Source organism: Oenanthe melanoleuca, chromosome 2, assembly GCF_029582105.1.
Source record: "Oenanthe melanoleuca isolate GR-GAL-2019-014 chromosome 2, OMel1.0, whole genome shotgun sequence".
In the NCBI taxonomy this organism is placed as follows: Eukaryota; Metazoa; Chordata; class Aves; order Passeriformes; family Muscicapidae; genus Oenanthe; species Oenanthe melanoleuca.
Genome location: NC_079335.1, coordinates 85,547,588 through 85,569,014, shown reverse-complemented (window position 1 = coordinate 85,569,014; position 21,427 = coordinate 85,547,588). Strand labels below are relative to the sequence as shown.

Sequence of the window (21,427 nt, the reverse complement as noted above, 5' to 3'; positions counted from 1 at the left end):
TCAGAAAACAATAAAATCTGTTCTGTGGGAGAATATGTGTATTAAAAATAAGCACGTCTTACTTTTTAAGAAGAAAACAAAATCATGGGGTACTGCAGATAGCATTTGGACACTGCTTTTCCCAGAGTGAGGGCTCTGGTTTGGGCACAGAGATGTCTTACCTTGGAGCAGCTCTCGTGCTCTCAGCTCCTGCTGTCCCCTGGCTCCCTCTGGGGACACAGCTCAGATTTCCCAGATGTTCCTGCAGAGGCCCAGGGCAGGCAGCCCGGGAGCAGGGTGGCAGTGGAACATCCCTCTGTGTTCAGAGGCACATCCAGCTGTTCTGCAGAGGCAGGTACCCCATGCAGGATGCAAAATTAAAGTAGCTGCTTGCTTCTGGCAGTTACTCTGAAAGCTAATACCTTTGCACAGCATTGCATTGTGCCTTACACAAGTTCCCCAGAGTTTAAAATCAGAAGATACAGGTATTTTGAATCCTTCCCTCAATTTCCCTTTTTGTGCCTCCATCACTCACAGTAAAAATGCATCTTGAAACTTACAAATTAAAAAACCCCAAAACCAAAACTTCAAATGCACACACACATACACACAAAAAAAATCCAAACAAAAAGCTCCACAACCCAACCCTACTTTGAGACATAGCAATCTGGTTTTATATTCTCTAAAGCCCCTTAAGCACTTCATAAGTCAGCTCCTGTGATGCCATCCCCAAAAGCAATACTTTCAGTCTCCATGGAAGACACACAGATTTACTAGCAAATGTTCTCAGAGAAATTATTTAAGAAAATATAAAACAAACTTTTTTTTCCTTTAAAATAAGCAATACAAAGCTTACACTCTCAGTCAAAAGGGCATCTTCAAGAGATAACGACTAACCATGGTGAATTAGACTTCCTCAAAAATTAAGTACATGGGACAAAAGCAGGAATAACTAGCAGCTATGTACCTCAGCAGAACCAGAAAAAAAACCCTATAAAAACATTTACATCATGTTGACTAAGCATATTTTTCCCAAACAGCTTTCCCTTGTGAGCTGGCTTAACCTGATGAACTGTATCAATCTGGTTCTCATTTCTGCAACCAATTTGTTTTCTAAACTACATACACCCAGTTGCATAAATAAATCTTTATTATAACCACAGAAGCAGCTGCCTCAGTTTCTGCTGTAACTAGCCATTTACAGATGTTTCATTTGCTTGAGCATTTTTTTCCCCACATGCTGAAGTTTAACTACAAGAAACAGAGGCCATAGGCTATAAAGCTGTGTGTGGAAACAATGGAGAAATGAATGTATTGCCCACAACACACTTTAGTCTTGTGCTAACATGGGTTCCAGAGAGGTTTTTTTTCTATAAATCACAATTAAGACAATTGCAGGAACCCACCACAGTGGTCTACAACAAGGTACATAATTTAATTACTAATTTTAGCTTTATTTTGTGTGTACATCTGTACATTTCAACCAGATTGACAAAATGTAAAACTTGTGTTATCAGAGTATTTCATACAGAGATTGACACATATCTTCATAATTACTTAGAAGAACATGCAGTAAGTTACAGAAAGTTTATGAAAATATTTTAATAGAAAATTTTAATTAAATATATGAGCATGAGGAGTCATGTTTAACTTACAAATTCTGCTTATAAGCTAGTATGAGACATTTCCTACCATTAAAAATAAAAGAAAATAAATATAACTACTTAGAGATTCTTTAAATCTTACAATTGGACAACTGTTCCACTGTGTCTGCATTCTAAAGAATGGTAGTGGAAATTGTGCAGAATGTTTTACTTTAAATATTTGTCCAACTGTTATTGCTGTTTTTCAAAGAACCTGAAAACATGCAATGAAAACTTCAAACTAAACAGACAGCTGAATGGACATATTTAAGTTGTTAACACAATTAAAATGCAAAACATAACTACAAAAGTTTCTCAAAATGTTGTGGTTTGTTTGTTTGAGGTTTTTTTAATATGTACATAGAGAATTGTACACAAACAGGGAAATAAAAAAGTTGCTTAAAAAATGAAATATAGTAGTATACAGTATTTACAGCTTAAATGCCATCCTTTTTTTGACTGGAGCTAAACTATTACATGAGCATGCAGTACACCCACAATTCAAAACAAGTACCTTTTGCACACCATAATAGAGCCCTGCACAAAGCATAAATCAACAAAATGTTAAGTCACTCTTCTCCATCACTGTTGCTATCTTTGAGCTTTGTAACAATGCTAGGTCACAATACTTAGGTAACTTCATAAAGTGAAGATATGAACATCTATTTCTAGTACAAGTTTGAAGAATACATTCTATTAACAGGACAGTTTATGGTGAGATACCAACAATGTTCTATTGTGTAAGTCATGCTTGATGAAAAGCTGTACTGAAGGAGCACAAGTCTGTCAGTGGACTAATGGATATTTTTCACCTTTTTTTTTTTTTGAAAGATTTTCACATTCCTGTTTTCTTCTCCTCCTATGTGTTCAGCCAAATCTAAATGGTTATAATACTGATATTTGCAAAGCTTATAGTACAACTTTGAAAGTTATCCATACTTTTTCTAACTGTAATAGATATTTATTTTTAGTGGTTCCTGTAAGCACTTCTGAAGAATTGTGTGCTATTCTATATATTGCCACAGTCAAAAGTTTAGTTCCATAGATACCTGATTATTCTCTAAAACACCCAAAATATTAAGGACCTTCAGAACTTCATTATCTGTATAAAATTTAGGCACATTTTGAACAAATAAAACCTCTAGCCAAGTAATTTTAAAAGGTTTTAGATTTTTAGCTCCATATACCCATATATTGGTGGATAATCCAGAATGGATTTTACAGTGTTGATACTAAATATCCCAAGTAAACCTAGAGAGTTAGTTCTCAAATCAAAAGGAAAGCTATTTGTATCAATCAAGTATTGTTTATTTTACTTGAAAAGGTCTCTTCAGTATTTATTTTGCCTTATAGTTGGTGTTTTCCAGTCCACAGAAGAAGCACAAAAGGACATACTATCCATTCCCTTCAACAGCTGTCAAATCCTGCTAGGATTCATGCAGTAGCTTCTTAAAGGCTTCAGTAACTACCAGATGAACAGTGAGAAATAACAAAATGTGTGTTCCTGAAAGAAAATACTTCTTTAGATAATTTTTTTAGAGGGTAATTTTTTTTATACCTGCTACACTGGGAGAATACCCCAAGCAGCAATACATCTTCACAGGCTTTGAGATGTCCTTGTGATTACATTTAGAATTTCATGTGTAACTTAGGGCACAATTGTGGGAAACAGCAGAAACAGCGTCTTTGGGACACAATCTGTCACAATTTTAGGATATCAAAAGTATGAACTCAGGTTGAATTCTACTTTCTATGATAACTCCATTTTCCCCAAAATTATGTGCAGATGCGTACACAAATTAATGAACCCAGATGAAGATTTCACTGCTGTAACAGAGTACAGAATACTTTTCCCACTCTCCTTAAAAGTTGTGTTGTTGGGGCCACCAAATACCTGACCTTTAGCCCAAAACAAATGTTCAGCTCTGTTAAATTCATCTCCACTCTAAGAACATTTATTCCTACTGAAGCAACAACTGAGGATTCGAACAGTCTTTCCACCTTGGGCTGCTCCCAATATAAATACTAAAAAAAAAAGTTATAATTCAAAAGGTACCTCATCAATATGCTGATGCAATTGTATGCTACATTTTGGTAACTGAAAAAAAGTTATGCTTTAGCATTTTTGTGTATGTAATACTCCATCATAATTTATGAACAAGATTCAGAATTCCATTTTGTCTTAAATTACTTGGAATTAGATTGATTATCAGGATGACAACTGTGACCTATATTCCTGTTTTTTCCCTTAACTGAAATACACATATGATGAAAAAACCTATTTCTAGAAACAGAAGGGCAACTGAAAAAAAATTCTCAGGTTCCCAAATGCATTTCTAGGCCTTATTAGAGTCACATACTTTCTGGGGAGGGGGGCTAACTGATGAATCCACAATTCATTAAACCAAGCAATATTTTTGTGCCTATTTATCTGGAATTATACATGTGTGATGTTGGATGCTTGTGTACAAAAACATGCAGTTTAATATGCTCATGATATAAACACTTAGATTTAATGCAGGCAAGGCATTATTAAAATATGGCCAACATTTGAAATACATAAGTTAAAACAAAAAAGAACGGTTCTTATAGTTAGTAGAGCTCAGACTCCATTACAGTTTCTGCTCAAATGGCATTATATATGTGCCCCCCACAAAAGAACTCAAATACAAATTGTAAGCAAAATAAATATCAATGTACAGTATGTTGAGAGGGAAACACTAATTTCTTTATCAAAATCAAAACAGTGTACTTCAAAAATAGAAAGCTACTTTAGACAAAGTCAGATCCATGTTGAATGTTCAAAACTGGCTATTGGTTTCTTTAAAAAAAACATCAACAGCAAATCATGGCTAGCCACAGCACACAGCTCAGTTTCATAAACTGAAAATCACCCAAAAATTAAAGACAATAATTATTTGGAAGCCTATTTTCCTGAAACATAGCTGCAGGTTTTGAATCAAAACAATTTGTTTCATCTGGGGAATAAGTTAGGCCAACCAGAGCAGTGCCAAATGTTCCTTAGCTGTTTCCCAAGATGAGAACCAGAGGAGCAACCACCTCCAGTATATGTGCACCAATGCACAGGGATTGTGGAAGCTCTATTGAATGCCTGAGTCAAGGTCAGAGAGGTCATCTCCAAGGGGAATCTCCAAGTAGGCATCTGCTACTGACCTCCAAACCAAGAAAATAACATCAATTAAACAATACTTAGGTCACTTAAGAAAGCTTTGGGTCAACAGAAGCTGGTTCTATGGGTGATTTTGGCTGCCTGGACACTTGTAGAAAAACAATGCAGCAGCCCACGTGTTATCCATCAAGTTCCTGGAGTATGTAGAGGTCATATTTGGAATAGAGATGGTTAGATGTGCCAATCAAGGGTGAGGCACTGCTGGACTTGCTACTCACAAGCCAAGGAAACCTGCTTTACAAAATCCCAATCAGTGATAGCCCCAGCTGCCATGATCACAGTAGAGGGATGCTGCTGAGCATGCTGAAGGTCAGTGTTAAACATTTCAGGTTTAGAAGAGCAAACTTCACTATGCTCAGAGCCCATGGGAAGGGATGTCATGGAGGATAAAGAAGCCAGTGAGTGCTAGGAGTTTTTTACCAACAGTCTCCTGGAAACACTAAACCAGTTCATCACTTTTAAGGTCAGGAAAAAGGCAGAGCAAGAGACCTCCTTGTCTTAACTGTGAATCTCTGAATCTGCTCAAAGCCAGAAGAGAAGTGCACCAGAGATGGAAAAGCAGAAAAATACACATTGAGAACTTACATTGAAAATGACATTGATAAGATGTACAAAGAACCTTAAGAAATTCAACAAGGACAAGAGTAAGATCTTGCAAGGGGCAAAATATAATCCAGGAGTGCAGCACAGGCTGGGATGGACCTGTCTGAGGAGCAGCTCTGTGGAAAGGGATCTAGGGGTCCTGCTGAACAAGCAGCTCCATGTGAGTGAGCAGTGTGCTGCTATGGCAAAAAAAGTCAACATGATCATTGACATGGACTGCATCAACAAGGGCATCACCAGCAGAGATAAAATCACCATTATCTCGCTCAGCACTTGTCAGGCCACACCTGCAATACTGGGTTCTCTGTGTTCAGCTTTGGTCCCTGATATGCAAAAACCCCACAAAACCATGGACAGGCTGAAGAGGGTCCAGAGAAAGGCCACAGGGATAATCAAAGGTCTGGGAAGCCTGACATATGAGGAAAGGCAGAGAACTGGGTTGATGCAGCCTGCAAAAAAGAAGGCTTAAGAGAGCCTTTATCACCATATTCTGGTTTTCAAAGGGTGGCTACAAAGAAGAGAGTCCCTTTATACATACAGTCACATGGTCATGTGGACAAATTACTTTGCAATATCCAACTGGACACTGGAATAATGCCATTGGAACAAAATCCACAGGGAAGTGTTGGACACCCCAGCACTGGACACTTTAAAGACTTGGCTGGTCAGGGTGCTGGGCTACCTTGTCTAGACCATGTTATTGACAGGAAAGGTTGGATCAGACCATCACTGAGGTCCCCCCAACCTGGAATTCTATAATTCTATGATCATACTGATTAATTGAAAGTGTGTGGGATGTTCAAATCTTTGATAGCAGCAGCTTCTAAAAATCATTAGCTTTTCTACATTAAATATCTTCAGTACTCCCCATTCTTTCAAATATTAATCTGTGTCTAGGTATTATTTGTGCATAGTGCAGAATGTGCCCAGTGATACAATGCAGAGACAGGCAGAGCTGATTGAAGACAGTACTGAAACATCCTGTGGGGACAACACTGTATTGTCCAAGGGGAACCAGGGTACCATCAGTGCCATTCACACACAAGATGTCTTTGTAGCTTAATTAAGAGGGGCAGGGGGAGGGGAAGCTATCTAAAGTACTTTTATTTTTCTTGGAAAACCTATTTCAGTTGTTAGCGTGTGTTATAAAACACTCTACAAAGACACCATTCATTCATATATATATATATATATATAAATATATATACACACACTGACTAAAGCACCTTATACTTAACAGTGCTGTTTCTAGGGATATGGAATGAAAGTTCCAAGTTTTGCAGACATAAGGTCACTTACACTTTCTTTCACTGCTGGAGTAATTAAGCAGTATGTTCATGCTGTGATCAAAGAATACTTCACAGGCAAACTTTTTATCATTAAGAACTCCTCACAAGAAACAGCTGAAAACAAACTTCTGTCAAATAAAGCCTTGTTCCTGTTAGGTCACTTAAACATTTTATTATCTGCCTGTCCCTTGTTGCCAGGCAATAATGCCATAAAATGCAGAGACAACTAAGCACACAACATTTCAAAAGTGAATACTACAACCTATGCAATAAAAATTATTTGGAGAAAGGTAGCTTAAAACCTGCAAAGGTGTCTCCTTATCCCAGGGGGAAAGTTACAATGGCAACAATTTCACTGGCACGTAATTAAAATGAAGAATGAAGTTCATCAATACAAGCATATGTGTCTCATCAGTTACCAGCAGTCTGCTGTAGTTTAACTTAGTGAAAGACAGCAAGCCATTGACCAGTGGCAACATAACAACCTCCTATAACAAGTGAGAATTGAGATGTTCAAGGAAATTAGGAACCTGTGAATAAATTTCAGTATGAGATAAAGGCATGAGATAATCTAAATTACTGAACACACTGCTTCATTATGTGGTTTGTTTTGATCCAAACAAACATTTCCAGGTTGTAAAATAAAATGTTTTAAAGTCTGTTGAACAAGACACTGTATCAAGTAACCAAATGAATTAGAAATAATCAAAATAGAACAAGAATGAAGATGTGACATTTTTTTTCAAAATCTTCTCCCCTAAACATACATGAACAAGGCACATATTAGGAGAAATATCTTCAATTACTTTATTATTCAATTTGACTTAAATACCTGAAACCAGTTTTTTTCAGAATTTAAGACAATGGGGAGAAGTTTCAATTGCTTTTTACAGATGTCATAATTTTATTGTCTACTAAAGTGCAATGGTTGTGTGCCCAAAAGATTAAGCAGAAAGTAAAAGACAAAAGACAAAAAATATCAGCCACCAAGAAGATTTTTAAGACATTCAAAAACAGTGAGAGCACATGTATTCAGCCACATTTTTAAGCAATTAAAAGTAAAAATAACACTGAAAATGTTTATAAACCTATATTTCAACTTGCTCCCTGCAAAGCCCATAACTTTGTATGTTTTCCAAACAAGACTTTGATGCTTTTAAAGAAAATAAATATTAACATTTGTAGTACTTTAAAGAAATGTATGTGGACAGGTTAATTCATTATATTTTGAAGTACTAAGCAATGACTGGATTGCAAGTTATATTATTTTAGGTGTGCAGTGGATGCCAGTGTTTGCAACAGTCTTGAAAATTTTTTTGACATTGTAACAGCAAAACCTCTGAGTGATTTACTCCCCATCATCATTAAGAGACAACTGCTGAAAAGCATTTAGTTGAGAAAAGATGTAAAAGATTTCTTATTCTTCACAGAACTTTATGCCCTTTATATTTTGTATTTCATAAATAATTAGTCATTAGACTTAAAATTTCTCTTTACTCCAAACACTCACATTTATGACATTTCACATGCACAATACCACTCAGTCCCTTTTAAACTAGAAAACCACAAACTACAGAAAGCTAAGTGTTTGAAAGTTCCAGGCATCTTAATCTTTCCAAATATACAAAGTGTTCAGAAACAAGGTAGTAAATACATTAGTGCTGACCCACTTAAAAATTTTTGGAGTAAGGTAACTGTTTTATTACACTTAATATTTTTATTTAATAGAAAACCAACATATCATATTGTTACCCCTCTCCATTTTCCTCATAGGTGTAGTCTCAGAGTTTGTTATATCTGTGTGCTCCTTACAGAATACATGTAGGGATAAGGATCCTACCAGTGCTTAATTAAATATAGGGTGTTTATTTGCAATGAGTGCCCTTTTTCTGAGGTTTGCAGAAGGGCTGGTAACCCTCTGTATATTTAAGATAAAGTAATTTAGAGGAAAGCATCAGTTTAATATTTGTTTGTGCATACACAATAGGTTGTACTTCGTAACCTTCATACAATCTCCTTAAACTCCTGATTTCTGACAGGCTAAAATCACTGAGAAATGTGCCAAAGAAGAAAACTGCCACAAGCCATTCTTCACATAGTGCTAATTGTATCAGGGTTGTTAAAGCCCTGGTTCTCAAACCCCACCAAAATTAATCTACATTTTGAAACAGATCTAACAGTTGTTTTGAATGCTGAACGAGACTATTCAGCATTCAGAGAGATTCTTCTAATACACAAAAGTGAGTTATCTTGCTATTTCACCTGAACTCAAGGAGAATTGTGCACATTGACAGAATTCTTCTACATTCCAGAGCTTACCCAGCCACCCGCTCAGAATTACACCCCAAGTTTGGCACACGGAGCAACTTTCAGGAGGGCCCCTCTGTTTCATTCCAAGGAGTTAAGGGCAGTGAGCCCATCACCAAGCATGGACATGCCTGGCAGCTGCTCGAGGTGCTCCAGAGGCACGTTAAGGCAGGAGTGCAGCAGTTCCAACACTAGAGGACAGCCTGTTCATTTGACTGAGCCTCGAGATTTGTAGCGCACTTTCCACATAGCTTCCTTCCTCTTGCACTAGAATTCGAGTTCATAAGCTGATGAATCCACTTTCAGGAAGCTTCTCTTCAAATTAAAGATGTTCTTCTCCCCTCTTTCTACGTGAGTTTCAAAGCGTTGCAAGAATTCTTGAAAATGAGATAATTAATGTCAGTACTGTCTGTCCAACGCCAAAGACAAGAGCTTCTAGGGGAGCCATATTCTTTCCTGCTACTCTGTAAATTCCAGCTACTGCAGCACCTAAGAATCACAAGGAAAACAATGATTAAATCACAGAAAAAGCCAAGGTTGAAATATGTGACAAACTATCTACTCTGTCTATGCATCAGCTATTTATAGAGCATTACCAAACACTGTATTACTTCATGGCATTACACAATTACCAGCCTTGCTTGTATTTTTATAGCTATTTATGTATTCTTCAGGACTGGTTTTCCCAATTGAACCAGATCAACTTTTCCATCAGCAGTTTGATTCAAGAAAATCGAGTCTTCTTGTTACTCTGTACACATCTCCAAATTTTGTTTTTAACATTTTTTGCCTTGGGCCAGTTTGAAAAGGTAGCAAGACAGTCCTCTGAAAATTGGCCAAGTCTGAAGAGTGGTTTAATACTGTTTGTATAGGCAGGGAGAAGACAAGAACAATAAAGCTGCTAGTGTCAACAAAACAATTGTAAACACACATTTACCAGCTTCATTTAATATTTCAGCTGAATAAAAAGGTCATACTATGTGAATTTATTTTGACTTAAACCACTGAATTGTTAACAATTATTTAGCAAATCGAGCAAAACATGACAAAGGTGAAAGTATTGCAGTATTTCCCATAAATATGGATGAGAGGAAATTTCTAACCAATACAACTAGATTTTGAGATATAGCACATTAAAAAAACCCAAAACAACAAACTCAACAGATCATTTTTCTTGTACAGTTGTGTGCAAATTCACATTTGAAATATAATATCAAGAGGCCAGGATCAACCAAAACCAAACCCAAAACTCAATTGTAGACCTTCAGTATGTATCATCACAGATGCTCTCACTCATAATTAAATGCCTTAAGAGATCACAGAGGCTTTTTCAGGCTCAAAGAGAACTGAAAAGTCATCATAATTTTTTTAAATAATAGGCAAGAGTTAAAAAAAAAAAAAGTTTGGTTATTTTTTGTTTTGCACAGTCACTAACAAGAATAGTCTGCTGGAGTGATCAGAAATCCATTAGTGTCATAGAAATACATTGAGTCCCAACAGATTTTCTGAAAGTACAATCAGCATCTGAATCATCTGACATCTTTAAAAAGTAACATCTTATTTTCACAATAGCTTTAGGAAGAGTAAAATTCACTAATGATTGTGGCCATAACAGTGCTTACAAACACTATTAATCATACTGTTAGTCAATATTTGGGTTAATGTAATTGTTCTTTTTAAAAATAAATATATTTTTATAAAGTATATTTTGTCTGAAATATCTCACCAGAAGGCTAGCCTTATGGTATTTCACTCAGCTATCTTTCATAAGCTTTTCCATTTGTTCCTTGGCTAGCTGCTGTCAAAAACTGGAAGAGATCCTTTAGACTGAGCCCACTATTCATATTAAAATTATTTTTCAGATTGAACTCTCAAAGCAAATTCAAACTGGCCAAAAATGTATATCAGAATTGTCACTACTAGACCAGAACAGAAATTTTGGGCTTCTTGACAAAACACTGAGATACTCTGGGAAATATCCAGAACAAAACAATAAAAATTTGGTAGTCTGCTAATTATGTATTATTACACAAATAACAGTGTGCAGTACAACCTGTAATGCATAACCCAGCACAGCTGGTACAGAGCCAAAAGTATGTACAATAGGCTGCCAATGAGGGAAATGAGAATATGTCACCAAAAAGGAGTGTGCTGGGGAAGGGGAGGAAGGACAGACCCTTCTGGACCAAATACACCTAAAGTCCTTGCCTTAAGCTGCCTGGTATTGACATATTCTTGTTTGGCTTGGTGGGGTTCTTTTGGTTGTTGTTTTGTGGGTTTGTTTGTTTGCTTTTGTTATGGTTTTGTTGGGTTTTGGTTTTAGTTTTTTTTGTTGGTGGTTTTTCTCTTTTACCGTATCTCCTGCTGATTAGTGATTTTTCAATATCTTTTTTAAGAACACTTGATTTCCATGATTTTTCAAAGCTTAGAAATGGAGGATTCTCCTGCTTTTCTATATGCTGGTAAAAAGGTCCCATAATATCAGAAAGTTTGAAAGATCTCCCTGAGCAAAATAAAACTTATATTGTGCAATGATCTATACTGCCTTCATTCTCCTACACAAACAATGCAGAAGACTGGAAATACAAAGTGCAAGTTGAAGTCAGTTGGTTTTTTCAATTTCTTAAGCACTGGACCAGGCATATTCAAATAGCTGGTATTTCAACTTGCATCTCCCAGTTTGCAACACAATAACTACTAAAAATCCTCTTTAATATTTGATCACCATAACGTGCCTTCGAAAGTTCCCCACAGAATTTCTTTCAGTATGGAACAACTGGCCAGAAATAAAAAAATACTTCAAGGTAAAAGTACTTGCCTAAGCAAGTTGCAGTGCTCTGTGCAAAACCTTTGGGAACAGCATAACAAGTACAGCCTAAGCTTAGAGAAGACCTCTGATGAATTTGCACACAAACAGGACTGCTTGTGTGCTAAATGTTTTGACCTGCAAAACTGGGTGCCAAAAATACAACTGTGCTGCTTTTCTTTTTATGCAAAGATAAAAGACACAGAGTACTTTCATTTGAGAGACACTGATCCTGAAACCTCCCCACCAGAAAAAGCTGTGAAAGTCTCTGCTTGGATCTTTCAACACATTTCCTAACTTCAGTTCTTCAGAAATGCTCATGCACAGCTGACCTTGTAACAGGCCACTGCTATTTTAATCCTAAAACAAAATTCAGCATAACATATAAAATAAGGCACTCAACTAGTTCCAACTTATCTTAGCAAAAACAAACAAACAACCAAACAAAAAAACCCAAACCAGCCCCCCTGCCCACAAAAACCCAATAAAATAGTTGTACTGAAATATACTGTGTTAAAGGGTGGAAATTCTAAGCTGAGAAATCTGTAGCAATTAAAACAATCTTTTGAGGAAAGTCTTGTGAAACTTCTCATGACATTTGCACTTTTATTTAACCTTGAGAAACAATAGTTAGGAAGGTCTTTCAGCAGCAACAAGAAATAATCTGTCACAAATCCTCTATGAATGCATCCAAAGCTGATAGTGATATCACTATTCTGATAACCTGGGCAGAGCTCAGGAAAACCAGAATGAAAGGTGGGAAGTTTTGACTTCAGACTACATGGTAGTTGCTGGATTTATGGCTCCTTACTCTCAAGGATCTTTCAAGCTAGGCAATCTTTTCTGCAACAGTGAAGATTTTGGGGCAGCAACTACTGCTCAGTTAACACAGGCACCATTCAGTACATGGATTTTAATGCTGAGAACTCCTTACCAGCAGTGTTTCAGACATGCACATGCTTCTTTCCTGGAAAAATAACATTCACTATTTTTACCCCCCACAACAGAAAACTCATCATGCTCCTACTTGCTTGGGAAGGCTACCATAATCTATTTGTAAGTTTGATAAACAGAGCTGGATATGATAAAATCAATGAATTAATAAAGTGTCCTACAGGTTTTATGGCCCATATTTCAGTGCTGACATAGGTAACAGAATTTCTTGGGAAAGATGGAAAAGCAGCATCTGATACCAATAAATCTAGATGAAGACAGATGAGCAGCATTTCCTCAAAACATGCTTGGCAGCACCACTCATGTCATATTTGGTCAGCTGTAACCCTTCCACACTTTGCCACATAACACATTCCTACCTTCTGCAGTGTTTTCAACATGAGTGTGGGTTTTAACTACAGCTCTGCACTGAGGATACAATGTCAAGAAATAAATTTATCTTGAGTGATAGCCATTCATCTAATACCATAAGAAACTCCGTAACAGATGCCATTGCCAAACACCATTTCACACAGAACATCATCAAAACCCAATTTTATTTTTTATGGGGGGGGGGAGGGTGTAGGGGGAAATCACTAACTATTGCAAAATCCTTAATAAATAATTAACAATTAACTAAGAAATGCAGTTTTGTTGTTTTTTTAGAAGTTAAATATAAAATAAGAAAGGAAAAACCCCAAAACAACAAAAAACCCCAAAGAAGAACAAAAGGTGGACTTACTGGTTATCATTGCTCCAGTTATAGAACCCAGAAATCCAATGCTGACCACAATGACAGAGATCAGCCTCCCCTGCCTATGCCTCTGCAGCATCACAAACATTAATACTCCCACAGCACCATGGACAAAGAGAGAGGAGAAGAGAGCCCAGAGGAAAACCCAGTACCACATCTCTGAAAGAAAGCAGTCAAATAAAGAGTTAATGTTTTTTAGACAAGAACTTTATAAGTAAGTAACTTTAAAACATTGCAAACAATCAACAGTAAGAGAAAAGCAATACTGATTTGCATCTTAAAAGTGATATATATGACACCATCAGCACATGCTCAAGACTCTTTCCTCATTTCAGCAGTCTGTCATAAAGGATTAGCTGTATTATGTTAATAATTACAAAATGGATTCTGGCAAAAACCTTAATTCAGATTTATTTTTACAAGTAGCCATAGTTCCTTAAATGGCTTGTTTAAATAGTGTTGATTGCAATTTCTTGGCTGGCATTGTAACTGCTTCCGTAGAATGAAATATTCTCTGACACAAAGACTGAAGGAGGAAAAAGTCAAGAACTGGTTTGGGGTTTGTTTAGGTTGTGAGCTTTTATTTTGGGGTGGGTGTGGATCTTCTGTTGTTTCCCAACCCCTCACCCCCATAAATAAGAGACAGCAGCATCAGGTAACATCAGATGGGAAAATTGAGATTAAAGACTTTATCTTATCTACACCCAGGAGCTGTAATAGTGTCCCATCAAATTAGCTTCAAAGCTACAAATAAAAACACTATCATTTTAACAAGAAATTTTAACCCATCTAACTTCTTACTTCTAATTGCTTAGTACAGAACTTCAGAGAGAGGTAGTATTATTTAAATTACTAAAAATGGCATTGGATCATGATAATGTTTGGAGTACAAACACTTCTTTGAAGAATGGCAGACATGACAAGCATGAAAGAAAAGATGGTTCAAAGAAAAGAACCATCAATGGAGCTACACATTAACTCAAGAACCTTGCTGACTTGGTGTCAACTTTCTAAATATGTTCTATAAATCAAAAGGGTGAGTAAATACAGGAAAAATTCCTTTTGTTTTAAGTCAACTACAGTAGGCATGTATCATTACAGAACTTAGCAAATTAGGGTACATATTCCATAATCCCATGACACTGTCATTAATTCAGTTTTTGCTGCAGTTCCCCCTCAAAAATAGAACAAAACAAAAAAAACCCAGCTTCTTTACAGAGGCAAGATACTTATTGCTTATGAGGCAAGCCTGTATTAAAGTAGCTTGACTCATACCAACTATTTGAGAAAAAAATACAACCCACTAGCTAACTTAAAAAATACCGAGCAGCACAAAGCATACTTGGAAAAGATGCTGAGAAAAAAATGTTGCTACACAATTACCAATCCCTGGGAGTCCATTGTCAGTAGGATATGTAAATAGATAGAGCAGATACAGAGTTTAAGCTTTTTTTTTTTTTACTTAGCAGTCGTTTGGGAGTAGCTCAGCCCTTTCACACAGGCATAAATGGCAACACTATGCCTGCCCAAGGACTTGCAACTCCTCTAAATCATCATAGCCAAAAGGCTCCTTTAAGAGGGCAGCAAGGAAAGTGGCTGGCAAATCTGCATCCAATTAATACTTCAACTGTAGCTCCAGGTGCAGCTTTTCCAGCTCTCCCAAGATCCTTCATCCCCTTCACCCCAGCCCCAAAATGGGTCTCAGAAATCTTGGGAAAAGGATAATGACAAAGTGAATGTCTCATCGTTCTCAGAAACTTCAGTGACAGAACACTGGCAGGAATGTCACGTAGTCACTCCACAAACCCCCTCACTAAAGAGAAGAAAGACTGACTGACCTAATCTGTGGGGAAGGAACTTCTACTATCCTGACAGGCCTTGTCCATTACTAGCACAACCTGGGTGTTTCCAATGTTTTATCCAAGTGGAAACACATAAAAAAGGGGATTAACCAAAGATCTACCAATATAGAACATGGCATCCCTGCCAGACTTACAGTTTGACAACAGGGATAGAAACCTTAGGATTTATTAACCAATCTGGACCAAGAGAGTCTGTGGGAATCTGACACTGTCATACTCCATAATTTCTACAGGATTTGCTAGGCACTGCATCACCTTTTAGGAAATTTGTGTTTGTAAGCATTGTCAACCTTTATCAGGTAGAAAAGACAAATGACCTCTAGCCTCAGGAAAACTCACTAGGATGACTGTATTTTTAGAAGAAAATGAAAGCTTATGGGAAGGCTAACTACTCCCCTGTAACTAAGAAACCCAAAATATTTACAAACTCTTACACAACAAAATAGCTCCACAGTGAGCAACTATCTTTGGTCTTATTTATGTTCCAAATAAGGCTCAAGGAAAATTATCATCACCCCTCACTTTATATTTAGGGCAGGAGGCTTGAGAATAGAACCAGCACCAAAATGTCCTGATGGCTAAAAAAATATAAACTTCAGTTCCTTGCTACACACTTTCTCCTCCTACTCCTTAAAGCAGCAGGCATATTGAAAAGGAAATTATAGAACATCCAGAAATATTCCTTGTTTGACACAAGAGCAACTGGAGCTTTGTTAAACTATGACCTCCCTTCATTAAAACATCATGTAGGTCTTGGAGCTGAAACAGGACAAATCACTTCCAAGCACCTTCCCTAGGAAAGACCAGAAGTTATCCTTTCTTGTCCTCCTTTATTTACTCTTTCTGTGCCTGCTAGTTCAACACAGTCATTTATTTACTTCTGCTCATAGGGTGAGTGGTGAAGCCAACCAAATAAGTTGTTAACAGAGATGAACAAGGTAAGGAGAGAGAGACAACTTTCCAAGGAAATTAGAGGAGACCTTAAGCTCCATTCACCTAGAGGACAATGTAGACACTCTTACCCTGATATGGTGAGGGCAGAGAATTATTTGTGTTCTGTAAAATTCAGTATCATCTAACCCTTGAACCATGAAGAGAGATGATTCTGAAAAACAGTGTGTGAGAGTAACACTGAAAGACACAAAGAATGGGTTGGGAATAATACTGAGAGGTGCCACTAAAAAACAGAAAAAGAGGATGTGGACCTCTGAACACAAATGGTCAAGACTTCACTTATTCAAAAATGCCTGAGTAGTTTGATTGCTGAATTGACTTGCAACATCTCTAAGGAAGAGGAAGTGAGACTGAAGTGTCTCAGCTATTTATGTCCTATACACTGGCTGATCCTTTAAGCAGCATAAATTTATGTATTGCTACCCTGACAAAAAAAGCACAGTGCAATTTCAGTTTTTGTGCAGCTATTCTAATTAGCTGGCTCTTTTGACAACATGAGCTGCACAGAGTGCTTTGCTGTTACAGAGGCCATGATTTACCTATATCTGTCAGAGAGATTAAAATACCCACCTAGCCTCAGTTTATTTAGTCATGCCCTCAATGGGCACCCCTAAAGAGACATGAATAGTATAAAATTAAGAAATAAACAACTCAACAAAATGCTTGCAACTTCCTTTGCTTGACCCTAAGAAAATTTCAGGGCTTACTTTTAGTGTATCCAAATTACTTAAAGTCACCAAAACACAACATACTTGTATCACAACTCCACAGTTCCTAGAGAAGTACAGGAACTAGGGAATGCCCAGTAGTTTATAAGCACAATGAAATTCAGTATATTGCAAAGATGTCACAGGTCTTCTAATAAGAACAACTGAGATACATTTTTCATGTTTAAAATTGTTAGTGCTTAAACTGAAAGGAAGATTTAAGACAGTGTTTATGATCCTTTCCTCTGGTTTGCCTCAGTTGGGGATTTTTTTTTCCTTCCAGAAAAGCTGCAAGGCTCAAATACCACCAGTTTTAGAGTACTTTGTTAATTTTCATATTTATACATATCAGATAGATATCATGCATACATTATGCTTATGGACTACAGATACACATTATACATACATTAGTGTAGGCATACACAACATTAAAGATTAGGAAAAGACTTATTAGAGCATGTTATTATTTAGAATAACATTCATATTACTTCCATCTTATCAAGACTTGAAGTTGCACTCCATCAACAGCTTCATCTTACACAAGGAAAGTAGATAAATGATAACATTTTTAAATATTATCTATCTATCTATATATATATATATATATATATATATAAATATGCTGTCCTGCTGCCATTCAGCTTCAGTAAACATGGAGTATCTCCATCTTCAGCACTTTTTCTCTAGTTCTAAACTTGTTTTGCCAGATGAATAATGATTGCCTACAGCATGTCATAAATCAAAAGTGATTACTCCAAAACAGTGTCTCTCTTCATTCTAAGCCCAGCCTAACACTATTATCTACAGAGGTAAGTCAAGCAATAAGCATCTGTACTAAGTATAAAAAAATATCAGTTTAAGTCAACAGGGTAGCACACATCAAATTTATAACTAGAAAACCCAGTAATGTTACATTCCTGTAGCTTATAAACTCAAAGCAGTCAGATGTGTCAGAAGTGACAGCATATGATACCTGCAAATGTAACTCAGCTCTTGACATGCTACATTTTTTTCTTCAGCACCAGGTCCTGTCCTTAATTATTGTATTAACTGGTACTTTTGAAGTTATCAACAATACAGTCAAATTGTTGTTTGGAGATGCTGCATTAATTGGGGAAAAAAAAAAGCACTTCACTGAGGTGCATTTAAATCTCAAATTACAGACTAGTCCTCTCAAGTAATGTCACAGGGGGCAAAGAAAATCCAGACAATCTGGGACAATGAGCACAGGATGGATCTTAGGATATTAGAAGAAATATCACCAAGTCCTTTATTGTGGAAGCAGCCTTTAAACAGTTTTTATTTTACTGGGTACTAATAATGGAATTTTTTCCCTCCTTTTTCAGTTCAAATTCAGCTGCTACCTGATCTAGCTCTAAAACACAACCAGCTCATCTAAAGGAAGCATCTTTGGGATTTAGTGGAGGATGTAGCAGAGTGAGGTAAAGCCACCCCACCTCTCCCACAACCCTAAATCCTTACTTCCACCTCCCAGGAGAGGTGAGGAAGGTAGGAAGCAAGCACACCACGGTGGTGGGCCTGTGTTCAGCTAAAAGGAACAACTCTGCAGCTTTAGCTGTTTCAGGGTGTGATGTGTGTGGCACCAATGAACCAATGTGGTCTCCTGGGTGTTTGAGGCCACGAATGAAACACAGGATTTCCTTTCTTATCTTGAACCTGATTCACACGTGGCATAAAAAATTTCTTTCAGTTTCTTACTGACAGGAAAAAGAACCCACCAATACTAAGCTATTAAGGCATGAAGCACTCCTTTCTCAGGATGGAGATCATACTAGGATCCTTTTGAAAATTTCAGAAAATTAACATATTTTTAAGAAGGATGCTGATAAAGTTTCACAATATGTTTGTGAAAACATAATCAATATGGCTTATCTAAAGGAGATAAATCTTTACTTGTTCAACTTAAAAGTCTAGTCCAGACCACAATTTTAGGTCCAAAAGTAGACACAAGGCAATCTTGAATATTCATGGAACATGGTATATTAATAATTTTTTCCCCAATATTCTGGAGAAGTTTCTCCTTTTACCTAACAGAGGTGCAAAAGGGAATGGATTAAGTAGTCAAAGAAGATAAACTCATCCACAATCCTATTTTCTTAGCAGGAAAAGAACAGAATTTCTGGTTTTGAACAAAGTTTATTTCAATAAGTAGTGAGGAAGGGCTTATGCAACTAGTTCAGCTTTTTTTTTTAATTATTATCAATGACTATGTCAATATATATTCTATCCTGTGAAAAAGATTTTTAAGTCCAGTGCAAATTTTGGACTGTTGACAGTCCATGAGAACATTCAGCTCAAGAGGCAATGGCTGTAAGAGCAGCCTGCATTTAAGCACAAATTTAGAAACTGCAACTACAATTGGCAGTGACACATTCTCCAAAAACACTATAATGGATAAAAAATTATTTTGAATATTTTTTAGGTTAAAAATAAAAAAAAACATTCCACACTAAAAATACCTTATGCAAGCCCTTATCTTATTGCAAAAGCACTGAGGAACAAGCTGATTTTAACTCTTAGCACAGAATTTCATAGAAACACCTATGTTGCATAATGATCTAATAAGAAAAACTTTATAGAGGATGTCTGGAACAAAGCAAAGTGAAATCCATTGTGAACTTTTTCCTTCAAGAGTACAAGTTTTTAAAGTAGGTATGTTAAAGCAACTACTCAGGAAGTGAGCTGTATTTAGTGTACCACCACACTAATAACTAGAAACTTTAATTAGACACACACTATAAAGTTCATAGATCAGCTAAATATGAAAAGGTTAATCTTTTTTATTACACTAAGATGAATCCTAAAAGTTAAAAGAACAAGAAAGATGATCACTTTCTGTTTGCTACAGCTTCAACTTCAGCTACACCTCTATTTTCATTCCACTTCTATTTCCATCACACTTCTTCCACCTTTAAAAGATTAAAAAAGAAAACAGAATATATCTATTACCCATTACAATAGAATGCAAAAAGATGACATAATACTCTTTCATAAATATTAGAATATTTCCATAACTATTTAAACCTACCCCTACTCAACATTTTCCACTAATTTGTCACCACCTAATACACCCCTACAACTGAGCAGAAAGAATTTACTCAGTTGCATCTCTGCTATTGACACCCAATCCCTGCTTATTCCAAGCTGGAAGCTTATGCTTTTCTTTACACATGGACAGAACAAGGGAAGATATCCCCCTCCACTGTATGCCTTGGCTCTCACAGTAGCCCACAGTCATTTTTCAAGTTGAGGCTGAGCAGAAAAAAGCCAGTTCTTGCCAAAAGTCAGCCAAAGCTCCCTTCTCCCAACAGAGGGTGAGGACCTGACTCTACTTTGGTGCACAGAACCTTTTAGTAAGAGTTCAGTCTTTAAGAATCCCATATGCTTAGGATTACAACTTCTTGTCAGAAAACAACCATCACCTCATTCACTCCCACGGGTCTTGTTGTCTACAGGTGCACTCGGGGGTAGTGGGGGAAGCCTCTGATTCTCCACATCCAATTTTATGGTTTTCTAGCTGGTTTGTTTATAGCTCTCTGTCAAATGCCAGTGAGCATATATCCACCAGGGGCTAAAAATAAAACAAAAAACCAACCACCTCCACAAACATACTCCAGCCTTCCATACGTATTTATACACTCGCGGACACTTCCTACAATCCTTCACTCACGCACAGGTAGCGCTTCACTCGCATGCACACACCCGATGCCACCAGCCTTCTTTTATTACATGTGGGCACAGAAAAGCGAGCACATCCCTCACGCTCGTGTCCTTTGCACGGGCAGGCATCCCAGACAGCGGGCACACACCCCACCCACCCACCACCTCCCGCAGATTCCCTGGACACGCACACACGATACACCTGCCCACAGCACACGCGTGCGGGCAGACTGGGCAGCGCACACAGCATCCTCCGCAGCAGCAGCACAGCGGCGAGCACCGCCGCCCCCACCCTCCATTGTGCTGCAGCCGGAGCGCCCCTCGCCCCGCACGGCCCCGCTCGGCCCCGCTCGGCCCCGTTACCCGTGAGGCTGCGCAGGACGGTGCCGTGAGCCCACAGGCTCAGCACTTGCTGCACCGACAGGTTGATCATGGAGTTGTCCCCCGCTTCCACCTTCATGGTGCCGCGGCCGGACGGCGGGAGGCGAGCAGCGAGCGGGCGGCGAGGCGGCCGAGGGAGCTCCGCGCCGCGGGGGAGACATCGAGGACGGGCTGCGGGAGCCGGGCGAGCTGGGCAGGAGGGGAGCCGCTGCCCCGCCGCTCAGGGGCAGGGCCGGGCGGCGGAGCCCATCAGCATCACCACCAGCATCATCGCCGCCGCCGTCTCCGCCTCCTCCATCAGCAGCGGCCGCCGCCGCCCCGCCAGCGGCATCGTCACC

At 37.9% G+C, this 21,427-nt stretch overlaps 1 protein-coding gene across 1 annotated transcript; it reads right to left on the bottom strand.

Moving 5' to 3' along the window:
- Nucleotides 1-4,450: 4,450 nt before the first annotated feature.
- TMEM170B (transmembrane protein 170B) lies at nt 4,451-21,190 on the bottom strand. Its single transcript, XM_056484809.1, has 3 exons — nt 21,072-21,190; nt 13,493-13,663; nt 4,451-9,500 (listed from the first exon to the last, which is right to left on the bottom strand). The coding sequence occupies exons 1-3, from the start codon at nt 21,166-21,168 to the stop codon at nt 9,370-9,372; spliced, it is 399 nt and encodes a 132-aa protein (XP_056340784.1). The 5' UTR covers nt 21,169-21,190; the 3' UTR covers nt 4,451-9,369.
- Between the last annotated feature and the right edge of the window lie 237 nt (nt 21,191-21,427).